The sequence below is a fragment of the Arvicanthis niloticus genome, chromosome 5 (assembly GCF_011762505.2).
Source record: "Arvicanthis niloticus isolate mArvNil1 chromosome 5, mArvNil1.pat.X, whole genome shotgun sequence".
Classification (NCBI taxonomy): domain Eukaryota; kingdom Metazoa; phylum Chordata; class Mammalia; order Rodentia; family Muridae; genus Arvicanthis; species Arvicanthis niloticus.
In genome coordinates, this window is record NC_047662.1 from 27206764 (window position 1) to 27223258 (window position 16495).

Here is a 16495-nt window from a genome sequence, read left to right on the forward strand (position 1 = left end):
TTGGTCACAGTCTACTCCAGGCAAGGTGGCCTCGAGATTCTGGGTTATTCTGCTGTCTTTATCTCCCATCTTGCCCTGCAAGTTTTAGAGTTACACCACCATGTTTTGACATAGCTTCTGCAGGCTGATGTGTCAAGTGCTTTTACTACTGGGCCATTTTACCGGCCCCACACCCGGTTTTCTTATATGAGTTCTGGGGATCAAACTCAGGTCCCCATACTTGCAGAGCAAGCCCCTCACCTTTTGGGTCCTGGCACCTATATCAGGCATCTCAGAGCCACCCCTAACTCCAGTTCCAGGGGATCCAATGCTCTCTTCTGGTCTTCACAGATATCTGCACTCATGGGCACATACTATACATGCACACGCACAAGTGCACACACAAATATGTATGTCTGTGTGTGTGTGTGTTAGTTGTAGAAATACTATGTTTCAATGGAAAATATCCAATAAAGTATCAAAGGCTATAGGATATGGTGGCACACACCTGTAATCTCAATGTTTAGGAAGCAGAGAAAGGACAGTTGTGAGTTCAAGGCCAACCTGGGCTACATGGGGAAATTCTGTCTCAAAACAAACAAACAGAAGGAGGCAAAGATTGAGGCCGGTACAGTGGTGCACACCTTTAATCTAACACACAGAAAGCAGAGGCAGATAGATCTCTGTGAGTGTGGGGCTAGCCTGAACTACATGGCAAGTTTCAGATCAGCCAGGACTACATAGTGAAACCTTTTATCAAAAAAAAAAAAAAAAAAAAAAAAAAAAGCTAAGAGGAGGTGGAATCGGATCCTGGAAGGGTAGGTAGGAGTGTTTACACACAGAGTGACTGAACCCTGACAGCAGATCAAGGAAGACAAGCCTTCACTCTACTGGACTGGACTAAAGTAAAGGAATGTATACAGAAGGTCTGAGCAACTCTGAGTGTCTCAAGCAATTTAAAACCCAGCTGGGTCCAGGGGCATTGCCTCTTGCCTGGCCACAGCCCTAAGCTACTCAAACATGTCTGGAAAGCCCCATCCTCAAAGGAACCTGCTTCCCAGTGCCTTCTCCCAGCCCCACCCCTCTATTCAAGAGAGGAGAAAATCTCTGAACAGCTACCAACCCCAGAGCAGCCCCAGCCTGGGAAGGGAGGCCTGGCCCTTACTGAGAAGCCTGGGAAGGGAGGCTTGGCCCTTACTGAGAAGCCCTTGCTTGAGGCTTGGGCATGGCCCTAGACAGAGGGAGTGATTAGGAGTGAGGCCAGGCAGGGCCTGGGCCAGAATAGTGGCTTTGGGCCTGCCACCCCCAGATGCCAGGTGGAGGGCCTGAAGGGTATGGGGGTGGCAGAAGGTGGCTGCCAAGCCCTAGCACAACCCAGCCTTGCCCTGAGGCAGGGGGATGGCCTAGATGGCTTCCCACACAGTACACAACTCAAGGAAACAGAAAATGTAGGGTGAGGCAGCAAGGCCTCAGGGCCCTCAGAGTTTCTCCTTGGGAACGGTGAACTCTCCCAGCTCACCTGAGACAGGGTAAATGCCAGTTGGGGAGAAGCAGATAAGGGGGCACAGTCAGGTATCAGGAGGAAGAGGTAGCTATAGTGGGGTCAGAATGACAGAACCTATGTGTCAAAAACAGGTGGTCACCAGAGAAGAATAACCAGCCACACCACAGGCAGGAGCCTACACCACCACCTCATGCAGCCCCACAGACACTCAAGCCCCAGACCACACCACTGCCTCAATGATCCCACACCTTTACAGGCAGCAAAACACAGCTAGGCATAGTGGCACTCCCATCACTGGAGGCTGAGGCAGGAGGATTGCCATGAGTTACAGTCCAGCCTAGACTATGGGGTGGGTAAGACCCAGTCTCAAACACAACAACAACAACAAAAAAAAAAAACCCACCTTCATAAGCAGCCCACACCATACCCAAGACACAGCTACCCAGTGTTGTGCGCACACACGGTGTGTACATATAATCTCTGTGCCCTGAGCACGTCATTTACATGCAGGATTGGCAGGGATATGGCCAGGGAGCTCCCTGCTTCTTGGGATAACCTCAGAGCAGTTTATAAAGAGTGACTGCTTAGGAAGGGGGTGAGCGAGGACCTTCTAGAGAAAGGAGAAGAGAGTATCCCATGCTGAGCCACAAGCAAGCGAGAAAGCCAGAAGGTGGGTGTGAATGCAGCTTGGTTGAGGGCTCTCCTTGTCACAGGTCCCACAGTCAGTGTGACTGACTGAAGAGGCATGATCAAAGAGACAGTGTGGGACAGGATACAGAGCTTATTTGTCGCCTTGGAGACAACCTCGGGAGACTAGATATTAGTCTAAAGTTAAGGTAACTTTACTTCAACAGTTTCTGTAAGGCTTTGGTAGGGAGCAGTGTGATCTGATTTATATCATTAGCTCACTGACTTGAGGAAACCTCAGCAGAAACCTTTATGTCATTCTCAGAGAAGCAAAGGCATTTCTAAACGTGACCAAACCCAGAGACCACAAAACTAAGATTAATACAATATTATATATTATATATATTAATACAATATATATAATGTTCTGAATGGCAAAAAAAAAAAAAACACTACACATGCAACTGATAGCCACTGGATAAACTTCTCTAAAGAGTAAGACCCTTGGAGTAGTTTGCCTGTTTGTGTGTGTAAGTGTGTACATTTTGTTTCATTTTGTTTGCTTTGACATTTTTTGTTTTATTGGTCTTTTGCTTATTTGTTTCGATTTTCATTCATTTTTTCTGTTTTTATGAGAGTTTTTTTGTTGGCTTGGTATATATATATATATTTTTTTTTTGAAAGAAAGAGAGAAAAAGAAAGAACTTACAGTTGAGTGGGCAGCGAAGTGGGGAGGACCTGGGAGGAGTTGAGGGAAGGGAGAAACATGAAAACATGATCAAAATATATCACATCATTTTTAATTAAAAATACATATACAAAGTCAAAACACAATTTTCAAACAGAAGGGAAAATTCTATTTGTATCACAGACATCATGATTATTTCCTTAATATGTAAAAAGAAATCTCCAAGGAATAACTTTAAAAGGCAGTTACCTGTAGGAAACGAACAAAGGCAAAGAAAAGTTTCAGAGGTGGGGGGGGGGGGGGACGACTAACAACAAAATGGCTCCTCAACACATTCTCAGTATGGAAGGCACTTGTCGAGCAAGCATGAGGACCCAAGTTCAGATCCTCCAGACCCACACAAAATCAGACATGATAGCACACATCTGTAACCCCAGCACTCCTGTAGTGGGGGGTCAGGGTGCAGGAGACTCCCCGAAAGCTCACAGACCAGCCAGCCTGGTATACAAGCAGCGATCAAGAGGCATACCACTCAAGATTGTCCTCTGACCTTGATTCATGCAAGCATGTACTTTACAAACTGCGTATACAAACAGATACACACACACCCATGCACGTGCACGAGAACACACAGAGAGAGAGAGAGAGAGAGAGAGAGAGAGAGAGAGAGAGAGAGAGGCAGAGAAATAAGATAGGTCAAATAGTATTTGTTCAAGGAAATGGGTTGCAATAGAAGGAGGGAGAAAAGATAGGTGGGATGGGAAAGAAAAAGGAGGGAGGGGAGGAAGGGGACAGTGGGAGGGAGCGGGGGAGGGACTGGTAAGTGCTCTGTCAATTGAGCCACATATGCCTAGCCCTCAAAGGAAGAACTGGAAGCAGCAGCCTTAGTTCTCATCAATGTGAGATGGACTTAGAACATATTATAGTATAAACACAACTCATCTCTTTATAACGGCCAAAGAGAGCATTCTGCCTACCAGTAGGAGCAAAGCACACAGGAGCACACACAGCACTCTCCATGGGTCTCCTCATACTTGACCATGTACAGGTTATTCTGGAAGGAGAACCAGACCTATTAGCCTGGTGGATACGTGGGCAGTCGTGCTTGCACAACCTGGTGTTTGTTAGTGCCAGCTGTGAACATGTGAGCATGTCAGTGAATGGGTGGTAGGGCCCTCAGACTGGGTGAGCTCACCTGGGAGAGGAGATGCTGGGCCTGGCCCAGAGCACCCACAGTACAGGCCTAATGGAAGACATCCCAGGGAAAATGGGGTGGGTGTCAAGGAAGCTGGGGATGGAAGGTGCCCCAAGAAGAAAGGCGTGACTCTGTGACAGCTGCTTCGGGAGGTCAAGGATTCATTACTGTGGGACTTAGCATCCTGGAGATCAGAGTTACCTTGGCACGGCTTTTCTTGTGACACAGCAGGGACAGAAATCTTCTGGTGGGTTGAACCGTGTGCGGGAGGTGAGGACATGGGATCAGGTGTTTTCTCTGAAGTCTAGGGGAATAATTGAGGATGAGCAGCAGGTGGCATGGTCAGGGTCCCCCACACCCATCACCCAGTCACCTTAGCAGAGTAATAAAAAAAAAAACACCAAAAAACAAAACACTGGCACTGCCCAGCTACAGTGCTGATAAGCGCTAAGCCCAAAGCAAGCACAAGTAGCCTCTGCCATAGGGCTTTGTCTTATCCAATGCCAACGTCACTGAGGTCCCTGGAGTTGGCTCTGTTACTTCTATGTGTCCCTGAGCATATCACAGAGCTTCTCCATGTTCTGCTTTCAATGTAGAAGCGATCAGAGATCTGTCGTTTGAGTGCTGTCTGAAGGATATGCAGCACATCAGAGAAGCATCCTTGTCCCACGAGCTCGGCTCGGGTGAACAGGAATCCTTCTGGGTAGTATAAGGAGTCAGTAACAGAGCTGCCTTTTGTAGCTCAGAAGCCGCATCAATGGATGTAGTCCCAGCAAGTGGGATGAGTAGTTACCAGGGTCGGGCATCGGTCATCTCTGTCTAGACAGTGAAGCCTTGGGCAAGGTTGTGACTAAGATCTGGGGATCCCCGGGAAATCCTGGATTTCCGTTCCTGGGGCGATAGGGGCTTTTAGAATCCCAGTCCTGGCACACAAATAAGACTAAGCATCTTGGTCCCCAGAGCCCAGCCTAGGAGTCCCTCAACCACAGGTCTCCCACCCTTCACACGCTCTGCCTTCTACCCTGCTTCACACACCTTTGGACAGAGTGGGTCATCTAAAATCGCTCCAAGCACCACCCCTGCCCCTGAGATTTCTTTTCCCGGTTGTGTTTCTTCCGGCGGCCAGCACAGAGTGTGAGCCCCGAAGGACTGTCACAAAGATACACTGACTCCCTGGAAAATGCCATCAAGGATGCAAACAGGCCGGGAGGGGCCCCAGGAGTGTCCCAAGACAGGGCTGAAACTTTGCAGCAGGCTGGGATCCAAATGGGCAGGACGAAGGCCGGGTATCCGTGGTAACCAGCGTAGGTGTGTCATTTATTGCCATCCCTACTGCCACGGCACTTAACAGTTTGCAAGGTGTTTCACACCCTAATGTCATTGCAGTCCTTGCAACAGCCCTGCCGGTGGCCACCAATGCCCCCATTCCACACGCAAGCAAGCGGAGGCTCCGCAAAGGAGCCTGCTGCTCCCTGGTCAGCGCAGCTGCTGCTGGATTAGAACTTGTATCCCTGAGGCAGCTCCAGGCTCCTCCCCGGCCGCCCCTCCTCCACGCTGCCTCTGGCTGTGCTGGCCAGGAGCCTCACCGAGGCCACAGAGCTCGGCTTGGCCTCTTTCCTCCTCTGCTGTGGGTCTTGAACACGTGGAGCCAGGCCCTCACGGTGGCGGCGCAGCTGACTGTAAGTACCAGTACCGGGAAGGGGTGACAATCCAGGGCAGATGAGAGTCCCTGTCCATGACGATCCCCTGCGAGCTAGACTGGAGCCTGCCCACGCTCCCGGCATGGAGATTTAACGCTGCAGAAGCGCAGTGAAGGGGCACGCTAGCCCAACTCTCTGCTCCCCGCCCCTACCCCCACCCCCACCCCACACACTCATACCTACACCAGCATTCTGGAGCAGGTGACGGTGGAAGGCTCACAGAAGGGGACATACACTCTGTCTGGAATGGAAGGAAGCTAGAGTCCGGGGCCCAAGAGGGGAGCTATACCTTTGGGGCCAGCCACAGTGCGGGGTAGAAAGAGAGGGAGCGGTTGGGTCTCGCAGCTGGATTAAAAAATAATAACAATTGTTCTGGTAGCTGGAGGGGGGGGGGGCAACAGGGGATCCAGAACCGGCTCCACCAGTCCCCAGCATGGGCTAGGCGGGAAATTCTTTTCAGGTGAGTCTGTCTCAGGGTGTGTCTTAGAAGGGACTAGGCAGCCTGTACCAAAATGGGGGGCCCCAGACTGGGCATCTTTAGAGGGTACCAGGTGGAAGGAGCCTCTCTGCTCCCCTTCACTCTCCTTGAGCGCTCCTAGGAAGAGCAGGCTGGGGAGGGAACAGTCGCAGATCTTGCAGTAATCCAAGATAGGAGATAAGGAACAGGGTTAGCGACATTACAGAATTCTCTTGGATGTCTCCCAGCTAGTAAGCGGCAGTTCCTGGGGGTCAGAATCCAGGTGCTAATTTTTGGCCCTCCCTGGAAGGTTTAGAAAGTAGAAGAACCAACCCCATGAGGGTCTTCATGCTCAGAGAGCTAGGGCTTCCCAGGTACCCCCATCTAGTGGAGAACTGAGATTTTCAAAAGACAGACCCTAGCCGGGCAGTGGTGGCGCACGCCTTTAATCCCAGCACTCGCACTCGGGAGACAGAGGCAGGCGGATTTCTGAGTTCAAGGCCAGCCTGGTCTACAAAGTGAGTTCCAGGACAGCCAGGGCTACACAGAGAAACCCTGTCTCGAAAAAACAAGAAAAAAAAAAAAAAAAGACAAACTCTCACGTGCCTCAGGTGCCTAAATTGAGTGTGTGAATTGAGGAATTGAGGGCCTACCATACTGAACGATACCAAACTTGAAGCAGCCAGCCAGTCAAGTAGGCGTGTTAATTGGACAGATGATGAATGAGAACAAAAACAAACCAACAAACAAATGACCAAGGCTTAAATTGCACATTGAGATCGAGGGCTACTAAAACAAAGAGGAAACAGGAACAGACTGACCAGGGCAGGTTCAGACTCCGAAGTAATTTGAGAGCAGACCCTAAGGGGATATTGGAACAGCTATGCCTCCTTAATGAGTAGGGACTAGAGGAAGAGCATTCCAGGCAGGAGGAATCAAGGCGAGGTCTGAGCAGAGAGAGGCACAGTAAGAGTATCTGTGTGTTGTGGGCTGTGGGGTGGGGGGGTGCCGGAACTATAGACTTTGGGGTTCAGAGTTAAGTATGCTGAGAACTAGTAACAAGATTTAAGAAGGAGAGAAATGTAACCATACAGAGAATATCGCAAAGGCCAATGAGGGGCCAAGGCAAGAGTATGGACAAGGATATAGTGGTCCAGCAGTCAATTTCAAACAGACTTGGAAGCACTCACATGCGCATCCAGGTTCACACAGGCTCGGGAAGAGAGCTACAGATTCTCACACCCCTAACAGCATGCCATTCCCAGGTACTCTCAGTTGACCCACCTCTCTACACCCTCTGAGTCACCCAGAAGATGAAGTCTGACCCATCAGCCCTACAAAGCCACCGCTAACAGCACTGCTCAGGCTGGCTAGACTCCCCCAAGCCCTGCTATCTATATACCATCTGAACTTTGGGTTCTCCCCGGGAAACAGACTGAACTTTGGGCTCTCCCGGGAAACGGACCCAAACCCCTCGGTATCTTCCTCCTGACGCAAACCTGCCTGTCTTTACTGCCAAAGACTGCTACATTAGCAGGTTTTAGAGACATTTTAAGAGGACTGGCTGCTCTTCCAAAGCACCCACGTGGCAGCTCAGAACCGTCTACAACTGCAGTTCCAGGGGATCTGATGCCCGACTCCTGCCTCCACCAACACCAGGCACACATGCAGAGCATAGAAATACATGCAGGCAAAACTCATGCGCATAAAATTAAAAAAAGAAAACACTATCAGGTCTTTTCTCCTTTTCCAGTCTCAGTCTCCTCAGGCTCACAACCCTAAGTTCGCAGGATGCTGTTGCGACATCAATGAGGAAATAATTTTCAAAAAACCATGGCTTGTGGCTCAGGATGTAACTCAGTACTTGCCTAGCATGCCCAGAGCCTGGGGTTCCAGTCTCCTATGGCATAAAACTGGCCACGTGTTACACATTCCTGCAAAACCATCACTCAGGAAGAAAAGGATGAAGGATTAGAATTTCGGGGTTCTCCTGGGCTACATAGTTAGTGTGAGATAGAGATGGGGGGGAAAAAAACAGTGGTCTGGGTGGGCCTCAGGAAGGGATGGGAGGTGGAAGAGATTGTGGGCCTAGGTTCAATCTCTTCAGCCGAGAGTTCCTGGCCTCCCTGCACCCTGCAGTAATGAGTCACCAGCATTTCTCAGTTACTTGTGCTCTCTGTGCCTTGCCCATCACTGTCATTTGATTATCAGCTTCTCCTTCCATAAATTGGGAGGGAGGAGAGCAGGAGCCTTCACTTCAGGGTGCCCTCACCAAGTGCTAAGTGAACATCTGAATACTGAGCACTGACTCCCAGGAAAGGGTCATTGTCTGCCACTGCACTCTGGCTCAGTGGCTTTGAGTGACTCATGTCCTCAATTCTTAGGATCCTTGTGATGACCCACCAAGTCCACCCAAATGGAGAGCTCGGTGAGGGCTAGGTGTGGTCACGCACACCTTTAGCCCTTTAATGCTGACCCTCAGGAGGCAGAGGCAGCACCACTAGTCCCAGACCAGCCTGGGCTGCATCATGAAACTTGTTTTGTATTGAGAGAGAGAGAGAGAGAGAGAGAGAGAGAGAGAGAGAGAGAGAGAGAGAGAGAGAGAGAGAGAGAGAGAGATGGCTGAACCTGGGCTACATAGTAAAATTTGTTTTCTTTTATGTTCTTCTTTTTCTTTTTTCTTTACTATTTTTCTTAAGATAGGTTCTCATGATATCACTCTGGCTGCCCTGCCCTGAAATTCACCACGTAGACTAGGCCAGCTTCGAACTCACAGAGATCCACTTGCCTCTTCTTCCTGAGTGTGAGGATTAAAGGCCTGTACCTTGTTGTTGTTGTTGTCTTTTTAAAAAGACAAGGCTGGGCTGGCGGTGGTGGCGCAAGTCTTTAATCCCAGCACTTGGGAGGCAGAGGCAGGCGGATGTCTGAGTTCGAGGCCAGCCTGGTCTACAGAGTGAGTTCCAGGACAGCCAGGACTATACAGAGAAACCCTGTCTGGAAAAAACCAAAAACACCAAAAAAAAAAAAAAAAAAAAAAAAAAAAGACAGGGCTGGATAGAAGTTATAGCAGATTCTATAAAGGATCTGCTAATTCCAGCTGCAGAGAATCCCACACCATCCCACTTTGTGACATGTGCACGTACATGTACGATGACATATATGCAGAAACCTAAAAAAAAATTTTTTAATCTAATAAATAATCATCAATCAGGTGAATCACTAGCATAATGTTTATTTTTTCTCCATTGTTCCCTCAGGTGAGCACAGCCCCCCGAACCCTGAGCAGGCACCATGGACTGGAAGAAGCTCCAAGACCTATTGAGCGGCGTGAACCAGTACTCCACGGCATTCGGGCGCATCTGGCTGTCAGTAGTGTTCGTCTTCCGGGTGCTGGTGTATGTGGTGGCCGCAGAGCGTGTGTGGGGTGACGAACAAAAAGACTTTGACTGTAACACCAGGCAGCCCGGTTGTACCAACGTGTGCTATGACAACTTCTTCCCCATCTCCAACATCCGCCTCTGGGCCCTGCAGCTCATCTTTGTCACGTGTCCGTCTATGCTGGTCATCCTGCACGTAGCCTACCGCGAGGAGCGAGAACGGAAGCATCGCCAGAAGCACGGGGAGCAGTGCGCCAAACTGTACAGCCACCCGGGCAAGAAGCACGGTGGCCTGTGGTGGACCTACCTGTTTAGCCTCATTTTCAAGCTCATCATCGAATTGGTCTTCCTGTATGTTCTACACACGCTCTGGCACGGCTTCACCATGCCACGTCTGGTACAGTGCGCCAGCGTGGTACCCTGCCCCAACACCGTGGATTGCTACATCGCTCGGCCCACGGAGAAGAAGGTCTTTACCTACTTCATGGTAGGCGCTTCTGCCGTCTGCATTATTCTCACCATCTGTGAGATCTGCTACCTCATCTTCCACAGGATTATGCGAGGCCTGAGCAAGGGCAAATCTACGAAGAACATCAGTTCCCCAAAGTCCTCCAGTCGGGCCTCCACCTGTGGCTGCCACCACAAGCTGCTGGAGAGTGGCGATCTGGAAGCCAATGAAAAGCTGCAGGCTTCAGCACCCAGCCTGACCCCCATTTGAACCACGCGCTGGAGAAGGGGTGCTGCAGGTGGAGGGGTCCTGGGGGTGCTGAGTGCCCCCACTTGGAATTCACTAAGCTAAGTCAATTCTGTTTGAAGCAGATTTTTGAGGGTTCTGGGCTCTGTGCTGGCTACCTGGCATAGGTAACATTGGCAGACCCAGCTTCAGAGACATTTCGATTAGCAAATTAACTGCATGCATGCAAGGGTCTAATTAGTGCTGGGCTGGTAAACAGGGCTTCTACCCACCCCAGGGGACTGCCAGGCCAGGCATCCTCTAGAAAAGCACAGTGAAAGAAAGAAAAAAAAAGGAAATGGGGCTCTCCAACAGACATAGCAACAGCAAAAATAACTGAGGTTTCAGAGGAGAGGTGTTGGCTCTGGACTGGGGACAGCCAGCTAGAGGGAGGCTTTACTACTCAACTATGAGAAGCTGTTCAGGTTCCTACGTGGAATCTTCTGGAGGCCAAAGAGCGAGTGTGGGAAGTGGTTGCAGGTCGTGTCATGTCAACTGCTGCTTGAGACACACCCACCGGTCCCTCTGAATCCCCTTTCACCGACCTCCACCTTCAGGCAGCAGTATTCTTCTCTCTCCCACCAAGGTGCTGAGCCCGCTGCACCCTGTGGCCAGGACCTTTGCGGCATGCATATCCTGTCATACCCCCGGCATATATCCTTGACATATCCAAGTCTGTTTCCTTAAAAGCAATAAAGTTGTGTTTTATACAATTCGGTTCTTTCCTCCATTCTCCTCTATTTTCACAGCTCCCTGAAGTCAAAGGAGACAGCGCTGGGGAAAGGGTAGAGCCCTGACGCTTGGGGATGAAGCTAAGGTAGTGAGTGTGACCTAGGCTGAAGCCAGAGTTGGGAAAGGGTGGAGTTGCTGATGGCTGGATGATCACAAGGAAAGAGGTGAGCGTGGGGGATAGACACACATGGTGTAATCTTCTTAGTTGTGGCCACGAGAGGGCGCTGCAGCCTTCCTAAATTAGCTTGATTTGTGCACATAACAGTGGCACTCCTGTCGCTCAGCCCACGTCCCCACCCTGTGTCCACACAATCTCTGCTACTCATACTCTCACTTATGTACACTCATAGTAGAGTAAGCATGCAACCACTCTAGAGACTGCTCACATCCCAGCCTCACTCTACAATTCATTCAGGTCTGTCCATTTTCCCCAAACCAGCCCGAAGAAAGAGGCTGGGCCTGCCCACGCGGAACCTAAACTCGAGGTGTTAGTCCAGGGGAGACAGAAGCACAGACTGCCTTACAGCTCTGCTCGCAGCCCCACCCGGAATGTGACCATGACCTGAGGTTTAAGGGAAGCCAGCATCCCAAGCCAGCCCAGAATGTGAAGCTGAGCTTTGTGCAAGCATAGACTAACCCTCGGGAACGTTTAGTGACCATTAAAACCAACGCCAAGAGCCAGAACGTCAGGAGCCCGTGGGCTGCTAGCCAATGAGGGCAAAGAGAGGTCAGGGCACCTCGAAAACACAGCAGGCTGTGGTTCACCTTTGCTCTCTGTGGCCGTTAAGGGGTGGGTGAGTCAACCCGGTTTAACGGGCTCCAGGCTACACGGATGGTCCTTTTACAAATAGTTTCACCACTCTGCAGTTGGATTAAGCGTCAAGAACTTCTGTTTTCTCATCAGTACAATAGGATCTGCGTCAGCCAAGATCCCAACAGAAAAGGCACATTCAAATTAAGTTACAGTCGAGCGGCACCTGGGAGGTCGAGGCTGGAGGATGCTGAGTTCAAAAGCAACCTTGGCTTCGTGGGTGATATGGCGCTGAAGGGCGGAGGAGGGCAAATTTCTACGGAAACTGTTATCAAGACCACGGGTGTGACTGAGGAGGAGCGCAGATACTGCCATGCTTGTGATGGCTTATGTTGATTGTAACCAGGCAGGGTGGATGTAGAGTCACCTAGGAGACAAGCCTCAGGTTGTTCCTGTGAGAGACTGTCTAGGTTAGCCTAATGTGAGGAGATTCGTGCTTAATGTAGGCAGCACCGTTCCAGAGACTTTGGTCCTGGGTTGGACAGAAAAGGTGAGGGTACAGAGACGCAGCCAGCTCTGGGCTTCCTGGCTGAAGGGACCAAGCTTCCTCGTGCTCCTCCTGCTGTGTTTTCCCCCTGTAACAGATCACACCCTCCACTGTGGGGCAATATAAATCTTTTCCTCCTCAAGTTCCTCTTGTCAGGTGCTTTTGAGAAGCCACATGAGAAATAACTCCCTAGAGCACCCAAGGAATGGTGCAGCCACTGGGGCTGGGGACTGGGGGCCAGTACCGGCGGGATAATGGACAGGGGATAAAGGATGCATTTCACCATGGGAGCCAATCATCTCCCGCCTCTCACTGACCCAACCCAAGCAGAAGGCTGAGCACAAGGGGGCCTGCTGAGGCTGTGGGTGGCAATGTTTCCCAGGGCACAGAGCAGAGTGGGGTGGGGTGGGGTGGGGTGCGGTGGTGAGAACCTCCAAGGGCAGAAGGACCCAGCTCAGCACTGGGAACAGTTCCTTCTGGAAAGAACTGCTACAGAGATCAAAGGAGACACGGTGAGTAAAACATTAGCACAGAGACGTTGGAGCCAGGAAATACCTAGGTGTGACCGGGTCTGGGAGAGTCTCTGGCGGTGGGGCTCTACCCAGGCAGCTCTCCCGCTTAGGCTGGTGGTTACAAAGGTCCCAGGGAGGAGTGAACTCTACCTGTTTACTACTGCGTTATTTCAGAATTGTCCTTTTTTTTTTTTTCTTTAATTTTTTTTGATCATGCGTGTGTATATTTGTCTGTGGGGGAAGGTGTGTTTGTGTGTATGAGTGCAGGGAACCAAGGAGTCCAGAAGAAGGGGACAGATCCCCTTGAAGCTAGAGCCATAGGTGGTTGTAAGCCTCAGCAAGTGTCCTTAACTGAGCTGTCTCTCCAGCCACACACCACTACCAAAACAACAAAACAAAAACCCACATTCCATCCCCCTTCCAAGTGACACTCAAGCATCCTTGCCTGTGCCCCTCTTCCTGTCCAGCCTCCTTGGGTCTACAAACCCAAGGCATGGACATCCTGTATTTTATGGCTAGTATCCACTTATGAGTGAATACACAGTATGTGTGTCCTTTTGAGAGTGGGTTACCTCACTCCAGATGATATTCTCAAGATCCATTCATTTGCCTACAAAATTCATGATGTCTTCGTTTTTCATAGCTGAATAGTATCCCATTGTGTAGATGTACCACATTTTCTTTATCCATCCTTCAGTTGAGGGACATCTAGGTTGTTTCTAGTTTCTGGCTATTACAAATAAAGCTGCTATGAGCAACTGCCTTTGTGGAATGGTGGAGCATCTTTTGGGTATACGCCCAGGAGTGGTATAGCTGGGGCTTGAGGTAGAATTATTCCCAGTTTTCTGAGAAACTGCCAAATTGATTTCCAAAGTGGTTGTACAAGTTTGCCCTCCCACCAACAGTGGAGGAGTGTTCCCCTTGCTCCATATCCGACAGCATGTGCTATTGCTTGAGTTTTTTTTTTTTATCTTAATCATTCTGCTGGGTCTAAGATGGGACCTCAGAATTGTTTTGATTTGCATTTCCCTGATGATTAAGGACTTTGAACATTTCTTTAAGTGCTTCTTGGCCATTTGAGATTCCTTTGTTGAGAATTCTCTGTTTAGCTGTGTAACACACACACACACACACACACACACACAGAGCAGACGTGCAGCTTGGTCTTCATGTGGGTCCAGAACAGCTAGAACAGGGGCTATCCCAGAAGCTGTTGCCTGTATGTGGGATATGTTCTACTAGCTGGGCTGCCTTGTCTGGCCTCAGTGGGACAGGAAGTACCTAGCCTCACAGAGACCTGAAGTGCCAGGATTGAGGGGGGGGTTACTCCAGGGGGCACTCACTCAGAGGAGAAGGGGAGGGGGCATGGGGGAAAGATTGTGGGAGGGGGTGACCAAGAGGGGGCAGTGAGCAGGATGTAAAGTAAGTTTAAAAAATTAATTAATTAATTAATTAATATTAATTTAAAATATTCAAAAGTTTCAAATAACTTCTGGAAGTGGGGCCTTGTTTTCACATCCCTTTCTCAGAACTGGGGTTTTGTCTGGTTTGAAGATGTGCAGGGCTTGTGAGTGCCGTCAAGGTCTCTGTGAATTCATGTGTGTAGCAGCCCTCCTGTGTCTGATGACACTCTTTCCTTTGGAGTCATCCACCAAGTTTCCTCCTCCTCTTCTGCACAGATCCCTAAGTCCTGAAGGGAGGGATTCAACAGAGGGATTGGTGCCTGCTGGATAGGGGAAATCAGGTCTCTCCAATGGAGTCACACTGGGCATACCCACCACTCTCCAGGGCGGGCCCTATGCCCAGGAGGTGCTGGCTAATGCAAACTCCATGGGTTTTGTGTGGTTTTGGTAATTTTGCCTTAATGCTTTAATTTTGTCTTGGTTTTCTTTTTTGTTTTCTTTTTTTTTCCTTTTTTGAGAGAGAATAACATGATGTTGGGTGGGTAGAGGGATGGAGAGGATCAGGGGGATCTGGAAGGTGTTGGGGGAGGAAAAAGAAAATGATCAAACATATTTATGAAAAAATTAGTAGAAATAAATTTTTTTAAAAAAATATGGAATGTTTCATGAATTTGTGTGTCATCCTTGCACAGGGACCACGCTAATCTCTGTATCATTCCAATTTTAGTATATGTACTGCCAAAGTGAGCACAGAAATGATTTTTTAAAGAGTTTCAAGTTACCCAGGCTGGTCTTGAACTTGCTATGTTGCTGAGGTGGACTTTGAATTCCTGGTCCTCCTGCCTCCATTCCCTGAGCGTGGGGGCTACAGATGTGCACCATTACGCCTAGTTTTATAAAATGCCAAGGATCAAACCAAGATCTCTGTGCATGCTGGGTGTGGTGGTTTGAATGAGAATAGCCCTTATAGGCTCATATATTTGGATGTTTGGTTCCCAGTTGGTGGAACTGTTTGGGAAGGGCTAGGAGGTGTGGCCTTGTTGGAGGAGGTGTGGCCTTCCTGGAGGAGGTGTGTCACTGGGGGTGGGCTTTGAGGTTTCAAAAGCCCACACCAGGCCCAGTCTCCCCAATCTCTCCACCTGAAGCTTTCAGATCAGATGTGAGTTCTTAGTTTCTACTCCAGCTCATGCCTGCCTGCCTGCCTGCCTGCCTGCCTGCCTGCCAGCCTGCCTGCCTGCCTGCCTGCCTGCCACCATGTTCCCAGCCATGATGATAATGGATTAAGCCACTGAAACTGTAAGCAAGTCCCCAGCTAAATGCTTGCTTTTCTAAGTTGCCTTGGTTGTGGTGGTTTGTCACAGCAATAGGACAGTGACTCAGACACTAGGTAAGCACAACCAAGCTTCATTCGTAACCCCTCCAGCATCTTCCAAGTTCGTGCCAGATGTCTGACAAAGGGTGGCATAGAAGTCACAGCACAGAAAACATCACTAACTCTTCCAGGAGGGACTTAGCCCTCAGACCTGGTCACATTTCTCAAAGCCAAGACCACAGAAGGAGGGACATCCCTTTGCTTGCTTCCTCTGGCTCTCACTGGCAAGTCCATTCCTTTGCTAGCATTAGAACCTACTTCTTCAGAATAACTGATGTGTACTGAAGACCAGCTAAGCCGTCCAGCCTTGGGGACTGAACAGTTACTGGATTATTAGACCTTCTGTTGGTAGACAGCCATTGTTGGATTAGCTGGACTGAAACCTGTAAGCCATTCTAATAAATCCCCTTTCTTTGTAAAGATAAATCCATTCTATAAGTTCTTTTCTTTTAGAGAACCCTGACTAATCCAGATTTTGGTACCAGACATGGTTCCGGAGCAGCAGAATTGTAAGAGTGATTTTTTTTTTTTTAAGTATCTGGAATAGATTTTCCAATTTGCAAACACCTACACTTTACAGTTGTGAAGCGTTTTCTGGAGGCTCAGAGAGTACTGAAAGCCCACGCTGTGAACTGACAAACTTAAGAAGACAAGTGCATTTGATTACCCTGATTCACCAATCATGAGAAGCAACAGATTCCATGCCTCTGTATATACAACTTTTGGCAGTCTGTGGAAGAACAGGAAGTGACGGTACAGGTTGGTTGCTTCTGGCACGTCCAGATAAATTGACAAAAGAAAATAATGAAATCCATGATCAAATTAATCAGCTTCTACCATCTCAAAATACAGTGGAGAATAATAAACTCAGGGACAAAAAAAAAAAAAATGACCAGCTCCAGATGGGAATAAACGTCT

General features: G+C 49.2%; 1 protein-coding gene and 1 non-coding gene across 2 annotated transcripts; one reads left to right on the forward strand and one right to left on the reverse strand.

Moving 5' to 3' along the window:
* The first annotated feature begins 5278 nt into the window (after positions 1-5278).
* Positions 5279-10973, forward strand: Gjb3 (gap junction protein beta 3). The gene is made up of 2 exons (XM_034502710.2): positions 5279-5672; positions 9408-10973. Exon 2 carries the CDS (start codon positions 9442-9444, stop codon positions 10243-10245), a length of 804 nt encoding a protein of 267 aa, XP_034358601.1. The 5' UTR covers positions 5279-5672; positions 9408-9441; the 3' UTR covers positions 10246-10973.
* Positions 10974-14852: 3879 nt separating this feature from the next.
* On the reverse strand, positions 14853-14956 carry LOC117709775 (U6 spliceosomal RNA). The gene has a single exon (XR_004606993.1). It is a non-coding gene; the product is annotated as a U6 spliceosomal RNA (small nuclear RNA).
* Positions 14957-16495: the final 1539 nt, after the last annotated feature.

Bases quoted from the DNA above. Each gene is read 5' to 3' on its own strand.
- Gjb3 (XM_034502710.2), top strand. From the start codon at position 9,442: ATGGACTGGAAGAAGCTCCAAGACCTATTGAGCGGCGTGAACCAGTAC.